Here is a 21,237-nt window from a genome sequence, read left to right on the forward strand (position 1 = left end):
TAAGGTAGGAGGGACTTTAATCTACATTTTAATATGTGTAAGAAATAGTGACCATTGACATTTGCATGGGAGTGTTGATAATTTAGAGCTGATCTGTCAATGCCCTTTCTTACACATTGAACTGATTGCACAGGTTCTTGGGCTGTGTGCACTTGAGGAACTACTATTGGTTGGCCAGAGGCAACACCCTGACAGCATCCAGAGCCAAAGGAAAACCAGGGAACTAATCAGCATTCCCCATCTCAGTTGTAAAATCAGGCAATTCTTCAGGAAGTGAAAGTAAAATGCAATAGTTCCTTCAAGTAGGCATTCTGTGGGATTCTGAGGACAATGAACTTACAGCTGGAAGTTGATAGAACAGGGGTGCTCAATAGGTGGATCGCGATCTACCGGTAGATTGCGAGGCAAAATGAGTGGATCGCGGAGTGCCGACTCCCCCCCCTTCAGGTGCCTCTGGGAGGAAATGCCGGGAGTAAGGCCCATTGTACTCAATGGGGCTTACTCCCAGGTAAGTGTGGCTAGGATTGCAGCCTCACAGCCTAATCCTAGGCATGTCTACTCAGGAGTAAGTCCTGCTATACTCAGTGGGGCTCAAGGTACACCAACATACATTGTACACATAAATGTTATGTTATGATGGCGCGAACATTGTAAAAAAAAGTCTGGTAGATCTCCGGGCCTTGCTGGGTTTCAAAGTAGCTCTCAAGCCAAAAAAAGTGTGAGCACCCCTGTGATAAAAGTTAGAAGGGCAAAAAAAAAAAAAAAAAAAAAAGCAAGATCCTCCTTCAGGGAAAACCTGGAAGTGACTACCTTGCACCTCTTCTGTTTAGGGTTCTCCTGGAAGAGGAGATGTATGCTGTAGCAGCTTTGCACCTCCATTCTTTCTCCAATGTAGGCTCGCCTCTTGAATGGGCACTAGTTGAAGTGAGCACCACTGAGCAGTAGGAATGGGGGAGTGCAAAGCCACGGCAGCAAGTGCCCCCACCTCCAGGAGAACTGTAAGCAGCACAAGGCAGCCATTCTCCCCCCTTGGCGTAGCACCAGGGACAGCTGCCCCTCAGGCTCTGCCCTTGTTATGCCTCCGACAAGGACCAACTCCTTATACTAGGGGCAAGGTGAGCCCTGAAGACAAAAAAGTGCCCTTTAGCAATACTGCAATATGGCTGATGGCTTGGGACTTAAGTTCCCCCAAGCAATATGTGAAACAGTGCTATTGGACACATTGTTGATCCAATAGGAAATAAACAGGCATTGATTGGCCCACAGTGCACTGCTCCCATTGGATTGAATGGTTGCCAATCACAATGAGCACTATAACAAATCAACAGTAGAGGAAGCTGCATAATCCAAAGGATAACAGTAGATTGTGAGACCGTAAGCTGCAGGTGGGAAAGAGTACAGCAACACCACTTGCTCTTTAAATCAGGCCCCATCCCCAGTCTGATATATGCAAAGAGGGGGACAAATTCACATTAAAAAACTAAATTTATCATCCTGTTGCCTGTGCACATAATGTTTACAGCACTCCTACAAAGCCCAAGGTTTGGAAGGAATGCTGTTTCCTATTGGTAGTAACACAAATGATGTTTTAGGCCAGTGTTTCCACAAACTGTGGGTTGGGACCCTGGAGGTGGGTCACAAGCCAATTTCAGGTGGGTTCCCATTCATTTCAATGTGTATGTTATTTTAAATTGATATTAGACTTGATGGTACCATGGTATGTGACTGCATTTGGGGAAATGTTGCAGATCTGTACTTTAAGCGGCTACTATATAACTGTTTTTAGCAATGATAGCCAATGGGGCTTACTCCCTGGCAAGTGTGGATAGAATTGCAGTCTTTGGGATGTTTGGGGAATTTTTTTAAAACACACCAGCAACTACTTGGGAGGGTGTTCTAAAGTGTTCTCTATTTTAAATGAATTTTTAAACTTATTGCAAAATTTTAATTAATTGATTTCATTTTGTCATATGGGGGGTTTCTGGTTGATGTCACTTTTGGTCATGACATCACTTCCAGTGGGTCCTGACAGATTGTCATTCTAAAAAGTGGGTCCCGGTGCTAGAAGGTTTGAAAACCACTACTTTAGACTGTCTCTGATGGAGATGATGTGGTCTAGTGTCTTTTGTGCAGTATCCTTAAAGTACCTTGAGGCCTGAGGAGGCAGTTCTTGTCCCACAGAGGGAGCCTTGGGCAGGGGAACGGATTATAAGGTAGCAGCTGTTGGCCTTTTCCTCTTCTCTGAAGTCTTAAAATAGAAGAGAGGGGAAACACATTTCTGCAAAAGAATACCTACTTACACCAAGGCTGATTTAGGTCCATATGTAGCTCTGGGACTGCCAAAATTATGTCTAGTCCATGTAAAAAATGAAAACTACCTTATCTGCTCTCCAAGACCAAGATTTTAGTTTGGAATCCAAACTAAGTGCTACAGATTTCCCCTACAAATACCACACTGAGAATCCTTCAAAGTGCAACATAGGCAGTGGTTAATGTCTAGACTCTAGAATGCATGAATTCAAGCCTGCCTTGAAATCTCAACCCTGATGGGGAAGTACCTTTCTCTACTATCAGACATATGATATGGTTAGCTGGTTATAGTTAAACTTGGAGGCAAGTGAAAGGCACTTGGTGCATACTCAGAAATACTCCAGTCTGGAATAATTTCACATTTCAAGATTTATACTGGATGGTAAAATGGAATGTAGGCATCAATTTAGATGCCAAACCTCCTTGTGCTTCTGGTCTTCTCCTTGAAGCAATTCTTTATTAGAAGATCATTAAATAAAATCCAACCTTCCTCCAAGTGGAAGGGAGCAGGCCTGTACCAAGCCTTTGACTTAGATGTGATAGATCTCTTCTTGTGCAGATTTTTCACTTGAATGTTGGAATCATTTAAAAAGTATATCCCCCACCTACATACTAAAGTGGTACAGTCCATTCAGCTATCTTAGGATTCTACCACCTTCACTTAATTCAAACTCCACTGTCTGCTGACTTTGCCCACCACACAATTAAAAATGGGGGTGAAATGGCCAAACAGCTGCTGGTCATGTGGTTTATATTTTAATGTATTATTGAAACCACGTCACGTTCTGCCTGCTACATGAGTATATAGGAGTAGAAAGGTGTGTGTCCAGGTGGTGGACAGGGTAGAATGTGCACACCCTTGTTTTCATGAGTGGTGGGCAGGGCTGGTTTTGTTCAAACTGGTCATTTATTTCGCTGCATGTGTAGATCAGACTCTGTCACAGCACTGAAAACAGGTTCTGGGACAAGGCTCACCTAACTGTGTTAATGTGAAAAACGGTTTGTAAACACATACACACATACACATTTGCTTTTGGAAATGAGTCAAGTGATGCTTAACGCATTTAGGAATGTAAAGCCGTTACTCCTCCCGTATGATTTATTTAGGTTCTCAGAGTTGTTGTTTTTTTAAGCATAAGTAGCAGTGATGCTCATTATTCTTTCCAACATGCAAAAGGCACAAGAAAGTGAGAAATGTGATTTTCTGTGCAAAGTGTTTCTAAGAAAATACACAGCGGGCAAGTGACTGGAAAAAACTCCCAAAGGAAAAGGGGAAAAAAACCCAAATTAAAAAAAACCAACATAAAATCCTCAGGAAATGGCTTGAAATGGATGAAAACAATCATGTCGCTAGAGTCAAGAAAGGCTCCATTGGTGAACAATGCTTGGCAAATTCATGAGAAGAACCTTGAGGCAAATGTCTCAGTAAGACAGAATCCATCTTTGAAATTAAGATTACAATCAGAAAAAGTCACTGGCTGTTAGCTATACATACAATTAAAAAATTAAAAAATAGAAGTGGATGCATTCTAAGCGCAGGTCAATAAAAATACTTGATTCAATGGAAATGATGATACAGAGAGAGACAATTCATTTTCCACCTTAAGTCAAAACTTCACTAACTACTGTGGCCTCTGACTGTGTTCAATCTATTTCTGCTGAGAGAAAAAAAGGCTCAATCTCATCACAACACCACAAGAGGAGAGAAAAGTTCTGGCAACTTGCACCTGTGGAAAAAAAAAAGTGCTACGTGGCCACCACATATTTGGAGGGGGGGGGGAAATAAATTTATGGAAGAAAACCCCATTTTTAAAGTTTTGTGTTGCTGGGGTTGCCATCTCTCTTCTGATGGTGTTTTCCTGTGCTAGAGGGCAGTTTTGTTCCACGGTGGTTGTGTAAGCGTTCTATACAACCCCCGTTTATGGTTTTGTAATACTGAAACCTAAAAAAAAAAGGCATTTTTACAAGTTGCCTATTTTTGTTGATTCGCTCTCTTGCAGTAATACGTTTCTACTTCTAGACTATGGAATGTTACATTAACAGTATAGTTATTCATATTGGTTTCAAATTTCATTACAGTTACTGAAGATTTCACACGGCACAGAGACACCAAACTAAACACCAGAACAGCCAGCATTAGATGTATTTTTTCTTTAGATACCAATAAGCAAAATACCCCATCCCCCCTAGAGAGCCCATGAGGAAGGAGGCTCCAAAAAAGGAGGGAGGTTTCCGTTTGACCAGCCTGAAGGCGTTGGGTACCACAGCCGAGAGGAGAGTGGTGTGTATGTCTCCCAAAACTTTCTTGAAGGCAAAGCGTCTCTGTATCCTTTCAAAGAAGTTCTGTAGATTCGGCCTGCTGCCATCTTCCCAGTATTTCTTAGAAAGTCCTAGAAACTTGAGGCGGTGCAGAGTGGCTCCCAGCAAGATGTCGGCCAAAGTGAATATGCATCCACAGAGCCAGAGTTCACACTTCTGTCCTGGAAAAGAAAGCAACCATTTATTCATTATAAATATTTTTTTCCCTTTCCATTCTGAAAATGATACTCAAGGTGGCTTACAAAAATTAAAACACAAGAATCATTCAGTAAAATCACAGTCCAAACCGTCTACAAGATGGATTAACAGCAGCTATAAGTATAAACTATCAACCATCGGGCAAGTTAAATGAATTGTTTACATAGAGACCAAAAGTTAATAGACAAAGGGCAATATGAGCCTCCCAAGGGAGGGTGTTCCAGAGTGGGGACAGAAATACCCTCTCAGGCAGCCTAACCAGATAAGTCTTGGATCCTCAGATCCAATAAAGGACCACCCCAGGAGCTCGTAACATTTAGGGAAAAGATGGTTCTCTTCACATATTCCAGTTCCAATAAAACAACACAGATGACATTACCTCTCTCACGTGAAAAAGAAGGGATTGAAACAAAGCCCAAGAAAAACCTGGATGTTATGTTCTGTATAGAATATGCAATATCAGCAAATTTTCTTCATTTAATTTTGCATAATTTAACCTGCAGTTGTTTGTATGCTTATTCTGCTTTTAGGAACCCTGAGACTGTGCCAGGAGCTACACAAGACTCTGAAATTCCACTCCATTGGAAATTTGCAGCAACCAACTCATTTATCTTCTGAAATTTCTCCAAATATTGCCCATACAATTGTTAGCATACATTAAGAACCGTAAGGGCTAGACACTTGCCATTTTTATAAATGAAAGTCAGGCTTTCTCAGGAATAGAACACATTCTGCAGCTTTTCTGTACTTCCATAGAATTGCAACAAGCACACTACCTGCCTATAATCATAGGAAGAGTTCACAAGTATTTCATTCATCCATTCAAGTTATATCCTACTTTCAACTACATGGGCACCCAAAGAGGCTTACAAAATACAAAACAGTATCACAAATAATTAAAACATAGTGTAAACTACATCTATATCAAATACCAAGTTAAAAATACATAACAATTATGATATTGTAAACCCAAGATTTTCATGCACTGTGTGTACTTAATGCAGATGTCCAAGCATGTTATCCCTTCTCATACACATCCAGTACTTTTTCTGCATAAAATCTGGTATCCAAAAATAGCCTTTGAAGCTATTAAGCTCTCTCACTCTCTCTCTACCTCCTCCACCTCTTCCTTTGCAGCACGTTGCTCTCATAATCACTGGTTGCGTCTCACTGTGATGTCTGTCACCTTGGTACTTTTGCATATAGTTCACCCAAATCTTTTAAGATTTTTTTTTCAAGCATTCCACAGTGAGTTAATAGAAGTGGCCTGAGCTATATTAACCCTGATGATTTTTGACGCCATCAGTCAGCCACTTAGGTCAACCTAAGACATTGATAGATGCAGAGTTATTAGAAATGTCATATTTTTGCAGAGAGCGATAATTTCTCTGTCTCTTGACCTCCACTGGGAATGCTATTAAAGACTTCTCTCTTGTGAAGCGCTCCATGCTGGGTGAGCAGTGATTTATTTAGTTCATCATGATAATATAGTATACATTTCTATATGTTCTAAAGGTAGAACTATCCGTTTCTTCTCCCCAGTAGCTGAGCAGCAGTTTTCAAGAAAAGGATTGAGCACTGAGCCCCTCTTTCCCACACTCCAATCCAGTCTCTCACTTCAAATTGCAGCTTCAATTATTAAAATGCATGAAAAAAAGAAGCACCCCCCAGCCTTAATACTGTAGGGTGGCATTTGAGGAAGTGGTGGGAAAGTTTATTCTAGTAATTTTCAGGCACTTTCTTTCACCTGATTCTGGAATAATTTTCTTATTCTCTCAGGTCACTGTGAGATCCATATGAACTTCCATGCCAAATAGTCCCCCCTCCCCAGCTTCTTGCTTTCTTCTCTTAGCATCACTGTAGAGGAGTTCCTCTCCCACTGCCAGCCAGATGGGAGCCAATCAGCTGGGAGAGGTGGCAATAAACATTTATTGTTTAGTACTTTCTTCACTGCAATAAAAATCAGTGATCAGTCAGACCCTGAACATGAGGCTCAGCCTATCTGTGAATTTGTCTGTGAGTCAGACACACATCAAGCAGATATCTTGCAAATCTATCCCAAACAGAGTTATGGAAAAGCTGAGCCTCTCAAGAGTAGCAGTCACAAAGATGTCTCAGTACAAGGTTGTTTGCAGACAGTTCAAATGCATTACTAAAAGATCAAGAAGTTGACCCTGCTTATGATCCTACATAAGCAGGGTCAACCAACACGCAAGTGAGCAAGCATTAGGAACAATCAAAAGCATATTCAATACATCATTTTCAGGTCAATCAATTCAAAAAGGCAGATGGAGGTGGGCATCCCCTATCAATCTGTGCCCTGAAGCTATAGCCTCAGTTGGCCTCATGGATGGGCCAGCCCTGTCCAGACCTAGAAAAATAAATTCTGTATCCGTATGATTATTCATACCTTGATATTCAATTTTTCTCTTCTCCAGCTCAGCCTCAATTTGATCTAGCACCATTGCCAGCTCACCCAGGATTTTCTTCAAGTAGTTCACATTGTCATGTTCCAGGATTTTGGCCTACATGAAAACAAACACAAGCTTTATATCAAATCAATCAAATGAGAAGAATGTGTGTTTCTGCAAATTGTTTCTGCAAACAATTAGAACATACAAAAATCTGTGGTGTCACTAGAGTTGGTGTATCCAGTATGGTAACTGGCTGCACCCCACTGTGCACAGATGCCCTTTATGGTACTTCTCCTGAAGTCATCTACCAAAAGGGGGGTGAGAGGAGGCATACCATCACTTTTCAGTTGTGCCCTTGACAAGGCTGCAGGAAGCATTTGCAAACGGCATCAAACCCATTTATGCTGCTGCTGATGCCCTCCACTGCAGTCACAGTGGGTAGGAGGAGAGCTGGGTGGCTCTATCAACTCTCAGAGATGCACGGGGCTCTAATTTGTTTGGATCAGCCAAATGGATGACTTGAAACTAATTTCACATCTGTTCAGGAAGTGCACACCACCTGCATATAAGTGGCAATGGGGAACCTGGGTGGAATAGAGAAGAGGTGTTCAACAGGTGGGCTGCTGAAGGAGGGTTCTGGCAAAGTTGCTATCACCATTTTGTTCTGAAGTTCAGGCCCACAATAGCCAGGACTGGGATTCTAGATGAGAAATATGGTTGGCAACCTTCAGTCTCGAAAGACTATGGTATAAGCCTACAGCACCCAGTATTCCCAAGTGGTCTCCCATCCAAGTACTAAGTAGGCCTGACTCTGCTTAGCTTCCAAGATTGGGCACATGCAGGGTAACAGTTGCTACTAGTACCCTACCAGAGAGTTTGGAATGCTTGCTTTGGTCAAGCCCATCAATTACTAGTGGATCTCCTAGTCTTGCACCCATCCACCTGCTGTCCCCTGCCATGGCACTCCCTCTGCTATCTGCCTTGTCTTGCATCCCCTTTCCTTTCATCTGCTTTTCAAAACTGAGTACAGCAGACACTATTCCCAGGCCATTCTCTGCCCATCTTTCTTTCTAATTTACTTGGAAGGAAAGAAGGGGCAGAACAACACAGTATCAGCACACACTGGCTGGCCACCACTGGGTGGGAAAAGAAGAGAACCCATGGCTACTCTTTTGCCCACCTGGCTTCAGAAGGTGGTCCCATGTTGCAAGCTGGGGTGAGGTGGTTCCCAGCTCTTGACAACAGGCTGAGGACAAATGGAATAGAGGACACTAGGACATAACCTGTACAGAATGAGGAATTCTGTCAGGTGCAATATGGTCAGAACATAGTGCTTCAGGGTTGAAGAAATGAGAAAAGCATCTTCTGTGCAAGCATTGTGATTAAGAAGGAACTTGGGGTAAGTAGGAGAACAGAATGCCCTGTATTCAGTAAGGCTGCTCCTGGGACAATGATTCATGTTTGGATGTAGGGAGCTCAGTGGTGTAACTAGAGGGGGTGCAAAGCACTAAGTTTTGCAGGGAGTTTCACCGCAGCATGCAAATGGCCTCTTCCCCTCCCCTTCAGAGCCATTGCGGGCAGGGGAGCAAAACAGAAGTGAATGCCTGGAATGGCTCTTAAGGGGAGGGGCTGCTTGCATGCTGCGGTGAGGCTACCTGTAAAACTTAGTTCTTTGCACCCCCTCTACCTATGCCACTGAGGGAGCTTAGCAGCTGGAGTAGGGAAGACTCAGTGCACTCCAGGGCTGCAATGTGGCAGTGCCAGGCAGTAACAATGACTGCAGTCACAAGAGGCAGCAGACAGAAGCAGCAGGTGGAAATTGGTGGAGCTGAACGGCCTGCATGTAAAAACCTTGGTCAGCTGTAGCTCAATTCAGCTCAAGCACAAGCAGTTGTTCAAGCACAACTGAAGGCCACCCTCTCTGATATTAATAGCCACCTATGTGCTCTGGGACCTTGTGGTTCTGGTAAAGGCACTCCATGGGAAGCTAAGCACATTCTCCTCCTCTGCCATAATAACGTCACTCATGCTGCTATGAATGTCTCACCATGAGTTTCTTCTGTTTAGACAGGTAGGGCTCTGATAGCTGTGGCTCCTCTTCATGGTCTAATTTCATCAGGTCTGTGGTGGCGTTTACCAAATGTCCTGCAAAAAATGGAAAGGGAGTGGGATCATGGCAGGATACTTGACACATTCTCTCTCTCTCTCAGGAGATTTTTTACCAGAGATGACACTTCATCTAAAAATGCCTCACTCTTCCTTCCTGCTATGAACTTGTAATACCTCAAATAAACCAAGAAAGGAATATAGGACTGGCCCATACACAAGACCAACGGAGATGTTTGCCTTCAGTAGCAGATTACCTGGGAGGGGGGGCTACCTTTGGCCATCCATATGCCTCTACAACTCCTTCTCCTGTGATTGGTTTGAAGAAAGAAGAAAGAGATGGAGTGGATGGGGAAGTGTGAAGAGGAGAGTGAGCTCTAGTCTCCCAACACTGTAGTCTACTATTCTTCTTTCCTCCATGCTTCCTCTACTGCTCCACCCCATAGCTTCATAAAAATCCATATATTTTATTTATTTGATTATATGCATATATTTGAGAGAGGGGTTTTTTAGCCTAGCGGAAAGGCATATGTTTTGCATACAGAATATCCCTAGTTCAATTCCTGGCATTGCCTGCTGAGAGGAGGCAGCAGTTCAAATCTCAGGCAGTAGATATGGGGAAAACCTCCACCTATGATCTTGGAGAACTGCTACCAGGATCACAAAGGACATCATAACCAATCTGGGGCCAACCAAAGTGGTACATTGGATGCTATTAATGCACCTCAGCCAAAGCCTGCAGCCCTTCAGAAAACAATGTAACAATTTTTCCCACCAGGAAGGCATTAGGATAGTCTTCATGAACAATAGTTTTATTAGTGTTTTAAGACAGGAGTCTTAAAACACTTTCTAGGGAGTGAGTTCCAGAGGACAGGCACCATAACTAAGATGGCTGTGGACTCACCTGTGTCCCACTAATTTCACCTCCAGAGAAAGAGCTCACAATGCCCACCCTCCTCTGTAGGTCAGAATGAACATTCATATAGTTGAAGGTTCATCTTTAGGGTGGTAAGATACTGGACAGGGCCTTGGAAATCTCAAGTTGAAATGGGAGAACAGCATCCTCTGCAGTGGTTTCTTTTACCCAGTTCCTCCAGTCATTCATGCCTCTTCCTCAACAGGTGTGCTTAGCAGGTCTCTAGGTGTGCAGTGCAGCAGGTGAAGGAGCTGGGTATACAATAGGACCCAGAAGGAAATGGTCAGGATATGCTGCTACAGCTGCTTTTTCTCACATCTCCTGGGGTTTTAAAGGATTTACATCAACTGTCTGGGGTAAGAAGTGGAAACCCTGCACTCCTGGAAATATGCTGTGTCAAGTCCATTAAGCAATTGCAGAGTCATAACCAGCACCTTGAACGTGCCTGGAATCCCAAAGAAAACCAGGCAAAGATGCTAAGAACTGGTGCCAAGTAATCTTGACTGCCAGCTCCAGCTCAGAGACCGGTGTGTGCATTTTGTGCTTTTTCTGATAGCAGTCAAGAGGAGCCCCATGTACAGTGCAACTGCAGTAACCAAGCCAAGAAGTCACCCACACGTATGTCACCCAGCCCAGTTCTAAATTAATAAGGAACCGACTCAGTGCTGGGCAGCTGCATTAGCAGGAGTTTCCTTTCCAGATGAAACAGTGAATAAATTAGGCCTGTTCACCCTTCTCATGTCCTGACATTGCATCTCCCTTAAGTAATCATTTCTAATTATCACAGCATCATTGGCTCAGCTATATCCAATGGCTCATCCAATTGATGAGCTATAAATCAGCATTAGTGGTGCCTTTTATTTCCCAGCACAGCCAAAGTGATAACAGTCTTTACTACAGCTCTGCTCTCTTTCTCTTCCTCTGTGGTGAACCTTCTTGGGTAAGGCCAGAGGACACAGCTATTCTCCAATCCAGCCTCTCCCGTGGATGAACACTGAGCCAGCCTTAGGAGCAGTGGGGCCAAATTGGAAATATGTTTTGTGTGGCTCTGCATGAAGAAGCAGCCCTCCCGTTTCTCTCCCCATCTTCAAGCTACAATCTTTTCCTGGGAGTAAGCCCCGTTGACAATAATGGAACTAACTTCTGAGTAGGCATGCACTGGCTTGGGCTCAAAGGCTGCCATCCTATGTGCACTTTCCTGGGAGTAAGCTCCATGGACAGTAATGGAATTTACTTCTGAGTAGGCATGCACAGGCTTGGGCTCAAAAGCTGCCATCCTATGCTCACTTTCCTGGGAGTAAGCCCCACTGACCACAGGCATGGGACGCACTCTAGGCTCCTGCTCCCCTTTCCTGTCCTTGCGAAGACGAGGAGGAGGAAGTCAGAGCCAAGGGGACCAGGCTCGGGGAGCCTGAGTGGGTGGGACTGCAATGCCCAGGAGAAGCTATGAGGGAGGCAGGTGAGGAGGGAGGGAGGTAGGGGAGGCAGGGGAGGGGAGCAGCTCCATCAGTCTCCCTACTCCAGGTGGGAAGGTGGGAAGGAGAGAGCGGCAGGCAAGCCGAGCAGCTCCATCAGGCTCCCCTAGCGCGGTGGGGGAGCAGCTGGACGTCACCCTCCCTAGCAGCACCACAGCTGCTCCACAGTGTGCCTGAAACAGCCCTGACCCCGAGTGGCCCCGCAGATAAGGCGAAGGGTAGATTCGGGCACTATCTGTTGGGACAAATTTATCACCCTATAGGCGAGTGTCTACGGTATTTTAGATTCTCGTATTTTGGTATAAATAGTTATCTGGAGATATGCAGTTGACCAGTTCAGGGTAGTGCTGATAAAAAAAAGACTCTCTAATAGCTGCTGGGGTGCGGATGGGTCTGAGAAGCAGGTGAGTTCTTGCCCCCACCTAATGGTACACCCGGAAACATTGGAGAAAGGCAGGGTATACATTTCTAAAATAAAAATTATAAAGGGACATCTCAACTGAACACGTTGGTACTAAGGTGTGAATACAGCCAGTAGTGTAGCTAGAGTGGGTGCAAAGCACTAAGTTTTGCAGTGACTTCATCACGGCGTGCGAACAGCCCCTTCCCCTCCCCTTCGGAACCATTCTGGGCCACTAGAGCAAAACGGAGCAGTCTCTAGCGGCCCAGAAAGGCTCTAAAAGGGAGGGGGAGGGGCAGCTTGCATGCCACGGTGAGGTCGCTGCAAAACTTAGTGCTTTGCACCCGTCTAGCTACACTACTAAATACACCTGTCTGAATATCCAAAGGGTAGATTGAGGCCCACCTGCTGTTTTTCACTCACCGTCCCTTTACCTATTCTGAAAGTAAAATCAAATAAACCCTGTTAAGATCTAACACATTGAAATTGTTCAACAACAACAACAGTCTGTAAGATTAACATAATTTTGCTGATTATACTCTCAGAAGGGGTCAAGGGATGGTGATTTAGCACTATCTACATGCATGGTGCTTTAGAAGGGACGTCCCCATCCTCTGGGCTTACCATCTCTGATTTAACACAGGAAGACAACAGAGAGAGAAGTGGGGAATCTGCATTTGTCCTTATGTGATTCTATAAAGCAGATGACAGACTGCCGCTATCTGGCAATGAACCAATGGCTAATTTCCAGTGGTGTATCTTTTGGTTGCTGGGCTTCTTGCAAAGAATACCGGACTTGGTGAACCTCGATCATCTCATCCAGCTAGACACTTCTTCAGTTCCTGAGCAAGAATGCAGGCTCAGAAGCTCCTCACATCTGAATAGTTATGTCCTTATTGTGAAAAGATCCTGCAAATGCATTCTTGCTTTGTACATTAAAATATCTCAGTGGATCCTGGGATTCTAGGTTTTGTTTTTAACACATGAGATTGAAGTCAGCCCAAACCACAGCAGCAGGTACAGTGATGGTGACAAAGAGAAGTCTCTATAGCCCTTTCTGTTGCAGAAAGCTGGTGTGTCCTGCAGAATGCCTGTCTAAGCATGACCTCCATTCACCTTGCCTCTTAAGGTTACAAATTATTTTCTATTCATTTCCTGTCCTAGATTGCTCGTAAGCATTATTTTTAAACCTTTCCTGAATGCTTCCCACTGCATATCCAGCTGGCTGGTTGAATCTTCTTAACTCACAGCAAATCAATAGTCTAAAGCTGGGCTCTGTTGACTAACCTCCCCCCCCCCCCCGATGCATTACAAAATCGATACATATTGTAGCACTACTGTTCGATTAATTGCAAATTCTACCTTGCAAATATCAACACCTACCAGCAAAGCAAATGGAAGAATGCAGCCAAGCCTACAACAGATGGGTCCATATTGTACCACATAGATATCCTTATGTGCCAGTTCAGAATCAGAGTTGGAAGTCATACATTGTTTTAATCAAAGGTTCTTTTATCTGTATCTTATTCCATCTGGCCCTCTCTGTCTCAACATTGGCTGTGGGTCTTGAACAAAAAGGGTTTCCTTGTGGCCAGGGCTGGCCTACTGATGAGGCCAGATGAGGTTTGCTTTGAGAAGTGAAGCAGCAAACTGACTAGGGGTGGGTGCTCCACAACACACTGTCTGGCACACCCCTCTGTCCTGTCATCCATGCACATGCTTAGATTGGTGCTCTGATCCTCTTCCTGATTGCTGAACCCAGTTCTTCCTCTAGCACCACTAGAGGAAAGGGGGAAGCGGCTGCTGGCATGGCCAGTGCCTTGCTTTCCTGCCCACCTGGTTGCTTAGGAAAAACAGCCAAGTGGGCCAGGAGAGGTCAAGCATGGGGATCTGGAGCCCACCCCTTTCCGTCTTCTCTTCCACTCCAGTTTGCTGTCTCCTTTCTCTGGCTAAAGCTTTGATGCTGCCTGAATCAGCCCAATTTTGCTGCACCCCCCCCCCCAAAAGCTATGGCTCACACTTGCACACACATACCCCACTGTCACGGCCACCACCACATGAACAAGGAGAGGAGATCTGGAACTCATTTCCTTAACATCGGCTCTGGATCGCTGCTTCCTTTCTCCATGTGGTCTCAGTTAAAGATGAGCAGAATGCTCCCAGCATGCTCTGCTCCTCCTGTTTATTTTTAAAAATGACCATGGAGAATCTGTGGAGTGAAGGGTAGCAGAGTGGGCTCCAGATCACTGCGTTTCATCTCTCCTTATCCACCTAGCAGTGGAGAAAGTGGTTTTTTTCAAGGCTCTCTCACCATTCTCCTGCAAGACCACAGTCCATGATACGAGTTCTAACTCAAGGAACACTTCCTCACTCCTGCCCCAAAGTACATATGTGTGTGTGGGTTGAAAGAAAGGCCATAGTTTGGTGGAAGAACACATGCTTTTCATGCAGAAAACTCATATGCTCTAACTGCCGCTGTTTAGCAAATACAATAAAATGAGACTGCTTTGACCCAAAGACTGGTCAGGACTTCACCTTTCCACTATCTGAGGGCCAGTTCTGTGAGAAAAAGGAGGACTGCCCTAAATATGGAGCCACTTTAAGCCTACATTAAGCTCTTAGCAGGGGCACTTCGAAACTCACACAGTCCATTCATTATGAGCACTGGACACACACACACAAGTGTCCTTCACAAGCTGGTGATCATCATGAGCAGACTGCATATAAACCTTCTAAATCAGGGTGTCAAACTCATTTTATACAGAGGGCCGAAGTCAGCATCCATGGTGCTGCTGAGGACTATAAGTGACATCATTAAGCAGATGATGACCAGAAATAAGCACTTTGTTCTCACATAGAAACTTATTAACTGCAAAAGGCAGAAGAGAAAATTGGCAAATTTTGCTCATATTTTCAATATATGAGAGCCCAATTATCATGCCCGGTGAGCCCAATTATAGCAGGAGCTGGATAAATTGCTTCCGGGGGTGCATTCGGCACATGGGCCTCATGTTTGACACCCCTGATCTAAATGATCAGCCTCTACCAACTTGGAGTGAAGGAGGGAGAAGGTGGGGCAAACATGATCAGGGGCTAAATTTAATCTGATGGGTACCAGGTTAGCATAACTGCTAAAGAGGACACTATTGTATATGCCGAGAGGTTCAAATTTCAGCCATTATGGGATCAAAGTGAGTCAACCATGTATGACTTTCCCAGCATATTATATTTTCAGGAATGAATAACCCTGATCAGAGGAAACTCAGGAATTACAAAATGCAATATATTCATTCATATATATCCAAAGCGGCTTACAACAGGCTATTCAAAACATAAAACAAACTAACAAATACAAAATTAATATCATATAGATCAGTGTTTTTAACCACATATTAAAAACAACCCTTAGTAATCAATTACCACATAATGGAAGAACAGAGCACATAAATAAAATAATCAATGAATAACAAAGCACAAATAAAACCAGCAAGTGTCAGGCACTAAATCCAAAATACTAAAATCTTAAGGCTTGTTGAATCAAAAAGGTTTTTAGACCTTGCTGAAAAGTTTCTAAAGAGGTAGCAGTTCTTAAATCTAAGGGGAGGAAATTCCATAGAGCAGGTGCCTCTATCAAGCAGGCCCTATTTTGAGCTGCCATCTTACCTCTGTAACTCGCAGCGTATCTAACAGGGACAGGATTCTCTCTGATGACTGATGAAGACAAGCCAGATTATCCAGAAAAAGGCAATCTCTTAAATACAAGCCCCAAACTGAAGAGGGCTTTAAAGGTCAAGACGAGCACCTTGTATTGGGCCTGGAAACAAACTAGCAACCAGTGACAAAGCAGTGGTCCAACAGAGTTGAACCACTGACCTCCAGCAACCACCCCAGTCGCCAAGTTCTGCACTAATTGCAACTTCTTAACTACCTTCAAGGGTAGCCCCACATAGAACATGTTACAATATTCTAATCTCTGTTTCATGGTGGCATGGACCACTGTGGCCAGATCCAACCAATGCAGTGACAACTGCAGCTGGTGCACCAGCCATACCAGGGTGAAGCCCCCACCTGGCCACAGTTGACACCTGCGCATCCAAGAGAGCCCCTAATTGGCTTAGAGCAGGTTCACAGAACTCATTTGCCATGGACACTCAATTGGAGAAGGAAAAAATAAACTCCCAAGTAGCTGCTTGAAATGGCTTTCGTTATCACCTATACCTACACTATGTCATAGAAGTCACCCTCACTCACTCATACTCATATCCAGGTATTAGAAAATAATGTTCCCATGTACACTTGATCAAACAGCCAGGCAGCCCAACAAAAGGGAGAGCTGTTTAACTGAGACTCTCAGTAACTAGGAGTGGAGAAGTAGCATAAGGAGGGTAATAAACTGAGGAATGAACATAAATTACCTGGATTTGGCTGAACTGATCATGCATGAACCATCTGTCTCCCTCTCTCGCCAGCTCTGCCCAACTGAGTTTGGCAGCCTTTAAGCCTCAGTGATCTTTGTGTATGCAGTGCCAGTGCTGACCTGGAATGGCATCCAGCCATAAGGATCATTAACCCCCAACCACAAAATGCCCTGGTTTTCATTTAGAGGTGCAAATGATTGTTTTACAAGAGTGTCCTATGCTAGCACAAAGTCATTAGCAAACCTCTGGTTACAAACACTCTATTGAATCTAACATCACGTTACAGTAACCAAATAATACTTATTGATATATTCATCTATGGTGGAGAAAAAGATTTTGCAAGGGTTACAAACAGCAATGCTGCCCAACATGTAAGTTTACATGAGTGCACGGTTCTGGTGCACACACAGACAATATTTTTGCTCCTCACATTGTCATTGGTCAGGCATTTGATTCAAGGGTAAACATTCATTCCTTGGACCATGCTGCAGGAATAGGAGATGTTTAGCTGTAGAGTGGCAGCCTCTTCCACTTCTCTCTGCAGGAGAAGATGACGTGGCAGAAGCATTAACATGTCACTGGAGATGGGAAGGGTTATGTGCAGGCTGGGCCTATTAGCAAGACAGGTGATGACTTGCCACCCTTGAAGAGGCAGGTGACTTTCTGTGGTCCCTCAGGTGAGGAGGGGGCTCAGGGCCAGTGCCTGCCTTAGGGTAATTTGACCAATTTGGCCACAAATTGGGGTCTGCACATGGAGAGGCCCTGCACTGAGGTGGCAAACAAAGCACCTGCAGCCACAGCTGGTCTCATGCTGCAGCTGATGCTCCAGCATGGAATCTTCCATGCTGAGGCATTGTGAGGGGAGCTTGGTGAACAGAGCATTACTGCAGAATGGCCCTCTCTTGCATATGCCCCTGGGTCTGATTGGTTTGAAATCCCCCCCCCCCCAAGTGGCAAAGTCACTATCCAGAACAAAACTGCATTCTAAGGAACATCCTTGTGGTAGAGTTATATTAGGCACAGTCAGTGTTTCATGAATGCTTGTAGGTCAAGGACAGAGTCTGATGCCAACTCATTCTGCCTCTGTAACCTAATCTGCATACATCAGGTCTGGTTCAAGGCATTTTGATGCCTGAGACAGAAAATCTAGCTGGAGCCCGCACACCTGCTCAGAAAAGAAAAACACGACCTGATGCAGGAAAAAATTGAACAATTTTAAGTCTCACTGATTTCTGTGAAAGAGTTAAGCACAGACTTACAATTACTTTGGACACTGGAACAGTGCTATGGAAATTATTATGAATTATTATTACTATTAGTAGTAATTCATCTGCAACAGAGGTGCTATATACGAGCACCTCGTATATTATTTTAGCACTCAGGTGCTCTCAGTCAGCTTGCAGTAAACCCCATCTTTGTTGTCAGGGATTGTATTTTGTTTTCTGCTACTCCTGACAGCTCTGTACCAAATTTGCGAACACTGTTTTTGCGGCTTTCTTTTGATCCGCGACTTGTGGTTTCTGATCATTTCCATCCTTTCCCATTTCATTTATTTGCCTTATTTATCCAGGCTTTAAATAAATGCCTTTTTATTGTCCATTAGATCTCAGTTTCCCAACTGTGGGTTATCATGCTTGCCCAGACTGTTCAGCCTGAGAAACAAACTACTGTTTGTTTTGGCTTTTGTGCAAATGGGGATCCCCCAGGTTTCAGAAACCTCTTCACAGATTTGGGACAGTATTTTCTAAGGTGGCCACCCTCTGCCTGGCAAAAAGCCTCACCTTACTGATGATGGCAGTGACTTACTAAAATGCTTAAATACTGCCCCACCCTGATCAACCAGTTGGGAGAGGCAAGAGGGCAGGAGACAACTAAACACTAAGCATAACATCTGTTTTGCCCTCTACACTTCCAAGATTACATCCTAGTTTCAACCAGGCTTGTTTTCAAACTCTGGTTAAAACAAGCCTGGATTTTTTGGGTTCAGACCTCAAGGTGGTTTGTCTTAATAATACAGCTTCCAAGCCTCCAAATGCCTTATAAGACATTAAAAATGTCAATTACAATTTAAGAAAAAAAAAACTGAAAATGACAGGTTTTTTCACCTCTAAGGCTCAGTCTGACCCAGCCGAGGCTGCATATGGATGTTTGGGGCCTCTGCTGGGCTCACCCTCTGGTGGTGAGAGGACCTCTGCTCCCCTCATCTCCAGAGGGTGGGGGTAGGCATCCCCTTGTATCCAGGGATTCAGGTATCCATGGGGGGGTACCAGAATGGAACCCCTGCAGATACAGGAGCACACCTGTAAAATTTACATTTGTACAGCACTTTCTGAGTGTACAAAGCACTTCATATGAATTAAGTTGATGCTGTGATTTCAACAGCCCTGTAAGGTGAGTATGAGTATGCTGCAGAAGGAAAGGTGGAAGCTGAGAAGGAATGGCTTGTCTAAGGCCACCTATTGAGTTCATGGCCAAAGCAACAGTCAAACCAGGGAAGTCAGAGCCACTTTCCATGTTAACATTTCCGTTGTGCTGTGGCATGTCGATTGTGCAAAACGGAAACCAATCGATAAAGAAATTTTAGTTGGACAGTCTTAGGCAGCCCAGCTTAAGTGGCCACTTACTGCGGATCTCAGCTGTGGCATACTTTGGAATCATGGAGTCCGTAGTGAGTTCTGGGTGGAGGATGCATCCATGCGTATAGGCGTCCATGGGCAAGGAATCCAGGAGCTCCCTGTATTGAATCACTCTGGAGTGAAGAAGGCTCCCTGCTTCAGGAATTAGCTGGGTAACATTTTCTGAAATGTAGCAGGAAAAACAGGAAAATTGTTTTTGTCACACCTTTCGTTATATGCAGACTTCTTAATGTCATTTACCCACACAATATTGTACAATTAATTACTGTTAAGAATATTTATATACTGCTCTTTGCAAAAAACACAAATGAGCCCAATCCTGTGCTCAGCGGCACAGCTCCATGCCGCTGAGCACTGTTGCAAATGTGACGTAAGGCACGTTTGCAACACTGGGCTCCTGCCCGTGCTAGCTCAGCGCCAGCCGGTCACCCAGCCGGTCACCCAGTTTCTGCAGCTCAGCGGTCTCCCAGACCGCCAAGCCGCAGCATTGTAGGCGGGGGCGGGGAGGAGGCATTCTGGGGAGGGGGAGGTTGGCGGGGGGTGGAGGGGGGGGAGGCGTGCTGGTGGGAGGGAGGGAGGCAGGTCCATGAAGCTCCGCTTCGCAGGATCCAAGGCGCTCATGTAGGGCTCCACACCCTACACGAGTGCCTTTTCCTTTACCTTTACAAGTGCCTTTACCTTGGCGAGGCTGCTTACTTTACCTGGGAGAAGGGGATGAAAGTCCCCTTCTCTGAGGCACCTCCCATGGTAGCCCTGGAGACGCAAGATCCGGCGGCAGCCCTTCTCAATGCCGCCGAGCCAGGGTGCCCCAGGCAGCTCAGGATTGGGCTGCCCATGGTTCCTGTCCCCAAAGGGCTCACAACACACACATTAAAAAAAATCAGAAGGAATTCCAGCAAACAGCCACTAGAAAAGACACTTTGCTGACTGAAGAGGGACTTCCCCTGCTAAATATAAGAGGAGCACCACTTGAAACAATGTCTCTTTGCCCAGTTTGCAGGGGTAATGAAGCTATGGGATCGTAGCAACGTAAGGATTCAACTTTGTGCTGAGAAAAAAAGTCAAGAATCAGAAATATAAGACACGCATTTGTGTATTTTTAAAAATCAGTTTCGAGTGATTACAAATAACTATGTATATTTTTTTATATCCAGGTCTGGACTGTAAAACTGATTCTCATCACAAAACCTGGAAAAGAAATCTGATTTTTTTTGGTGGAAGCATTCAAATTTTGTTACTAAATTTGTATTTCATGGGCACCACCCCAAACTTCAGTTCTTTGAAGTGTCTGCATTAATAATAGGATCCATGATTGCTCATCTGAATGATATTTTTAAAGACTTATTCTAACATCAGTTAATTTGAGTCCAGTTCTCCCATATTCAGATTTAACTCTCCATTCCCTGGCTCTCATCCCAAACCTCCGGAGTTTTACTCCTGCTGCTCATCACTTACAAGAGGTCATATGTGGACATACATGGTTTCTGGTCTCATTTATTCATGTTTCAAAACAGAAGCTTCCTCACTACTGCTAGCTTTATTTCTCTTAAGCCATTCCACTCCTGGTGATGGCACACATTTATCTTATAATTATAGTTATTTCTAAAAACTCAGAGAAGGTGTTGCTGGAATAAGGAAAACTGTGTTCTTTAGGGTCAAAGGAAGTGAGGCACCTTTTATAGAGGCATCCTTCTCTACTTATATACTTATATGAGTATGTTATACTCATACCTATTTATATGAGCAAAATGTTCAAAAATTCCTTAATTTTAGCAGTACAGGTGGGACTTCAGTATCCACTGATTTGACTCACAACTGATATTGGGGTCCACCTTTAAATGCCTTGTAACAAGGAAAAAAGCAAGGAAATGTTATCCAGTTGCGCTGTTAAAACTTGGGTCCTTTATCCTTTTCAAAAGATCTGGTAAATTATCTATGATTTATTCGGAGGAAACAAGAAATAGGGTGAAATTATAGTGGAAAACCATGTGGGTATTAAAATAGAACCAAAAATTGATATATCACTTCAGTGCCATTTACCGCAG

General features: G+C 44.2%; 1 protein-coding gene across 4 annotated transcripts in view; it reads right to left on the minus strand.

Moving 5' to 3' along the window:
- Positions 1-4,446: 4,446 nt before the first annotated feature.
- Positions 4,447-21,237, minus strand: part of GDAP1L1 (ganglioside induced differentiation associated protein 1 like 1) — a 53,483-nt gene continuing 36,692 nt past the window's right edge. For 2 of the 4 annotated variants that reach the window (XM_066625534.1, XM_066625533.1), the window contains 4 exons: positions 19,181-19,354; positions 9,289-9,386; positions 7,238-7,352; positions 4,447-4,790 (listed from right to left, as the gene is read on the minus strand). In XM_066625534.1, coding sequence (XP_066481631.1) covers positions 4,447-4,790; positions 7,238-7,352; positions 9,289-9,386; positions 19,181-19,354 — 731 coding nt within the window. The remainder of the gene's footprint in view (positions 4,791-7,237; positions 7,353-9,288; positions 9,387-19,180; positions 19,355-21,237) is intronic. The other 2 variants (XM_066625535.1, XM_066625537.1) reach the window with 2 other exon arrangements.

Source organism: Tiliqua scincoides, chromosome 4 (genome assembly GCF_035046505.1).
Source record: "Tiliqua scincoides isolate rTilSci1 chromosome 4, rTilSci1.hap2, whole genome shotgun sequence".
NCBI classification, from domain to species: domain Eukaryota; kingdom Metazoa; phylum Chordata; class Lepidosauria; order Squamata; family Scincidae; genus Tiliqua; species Tiliqua scincoides.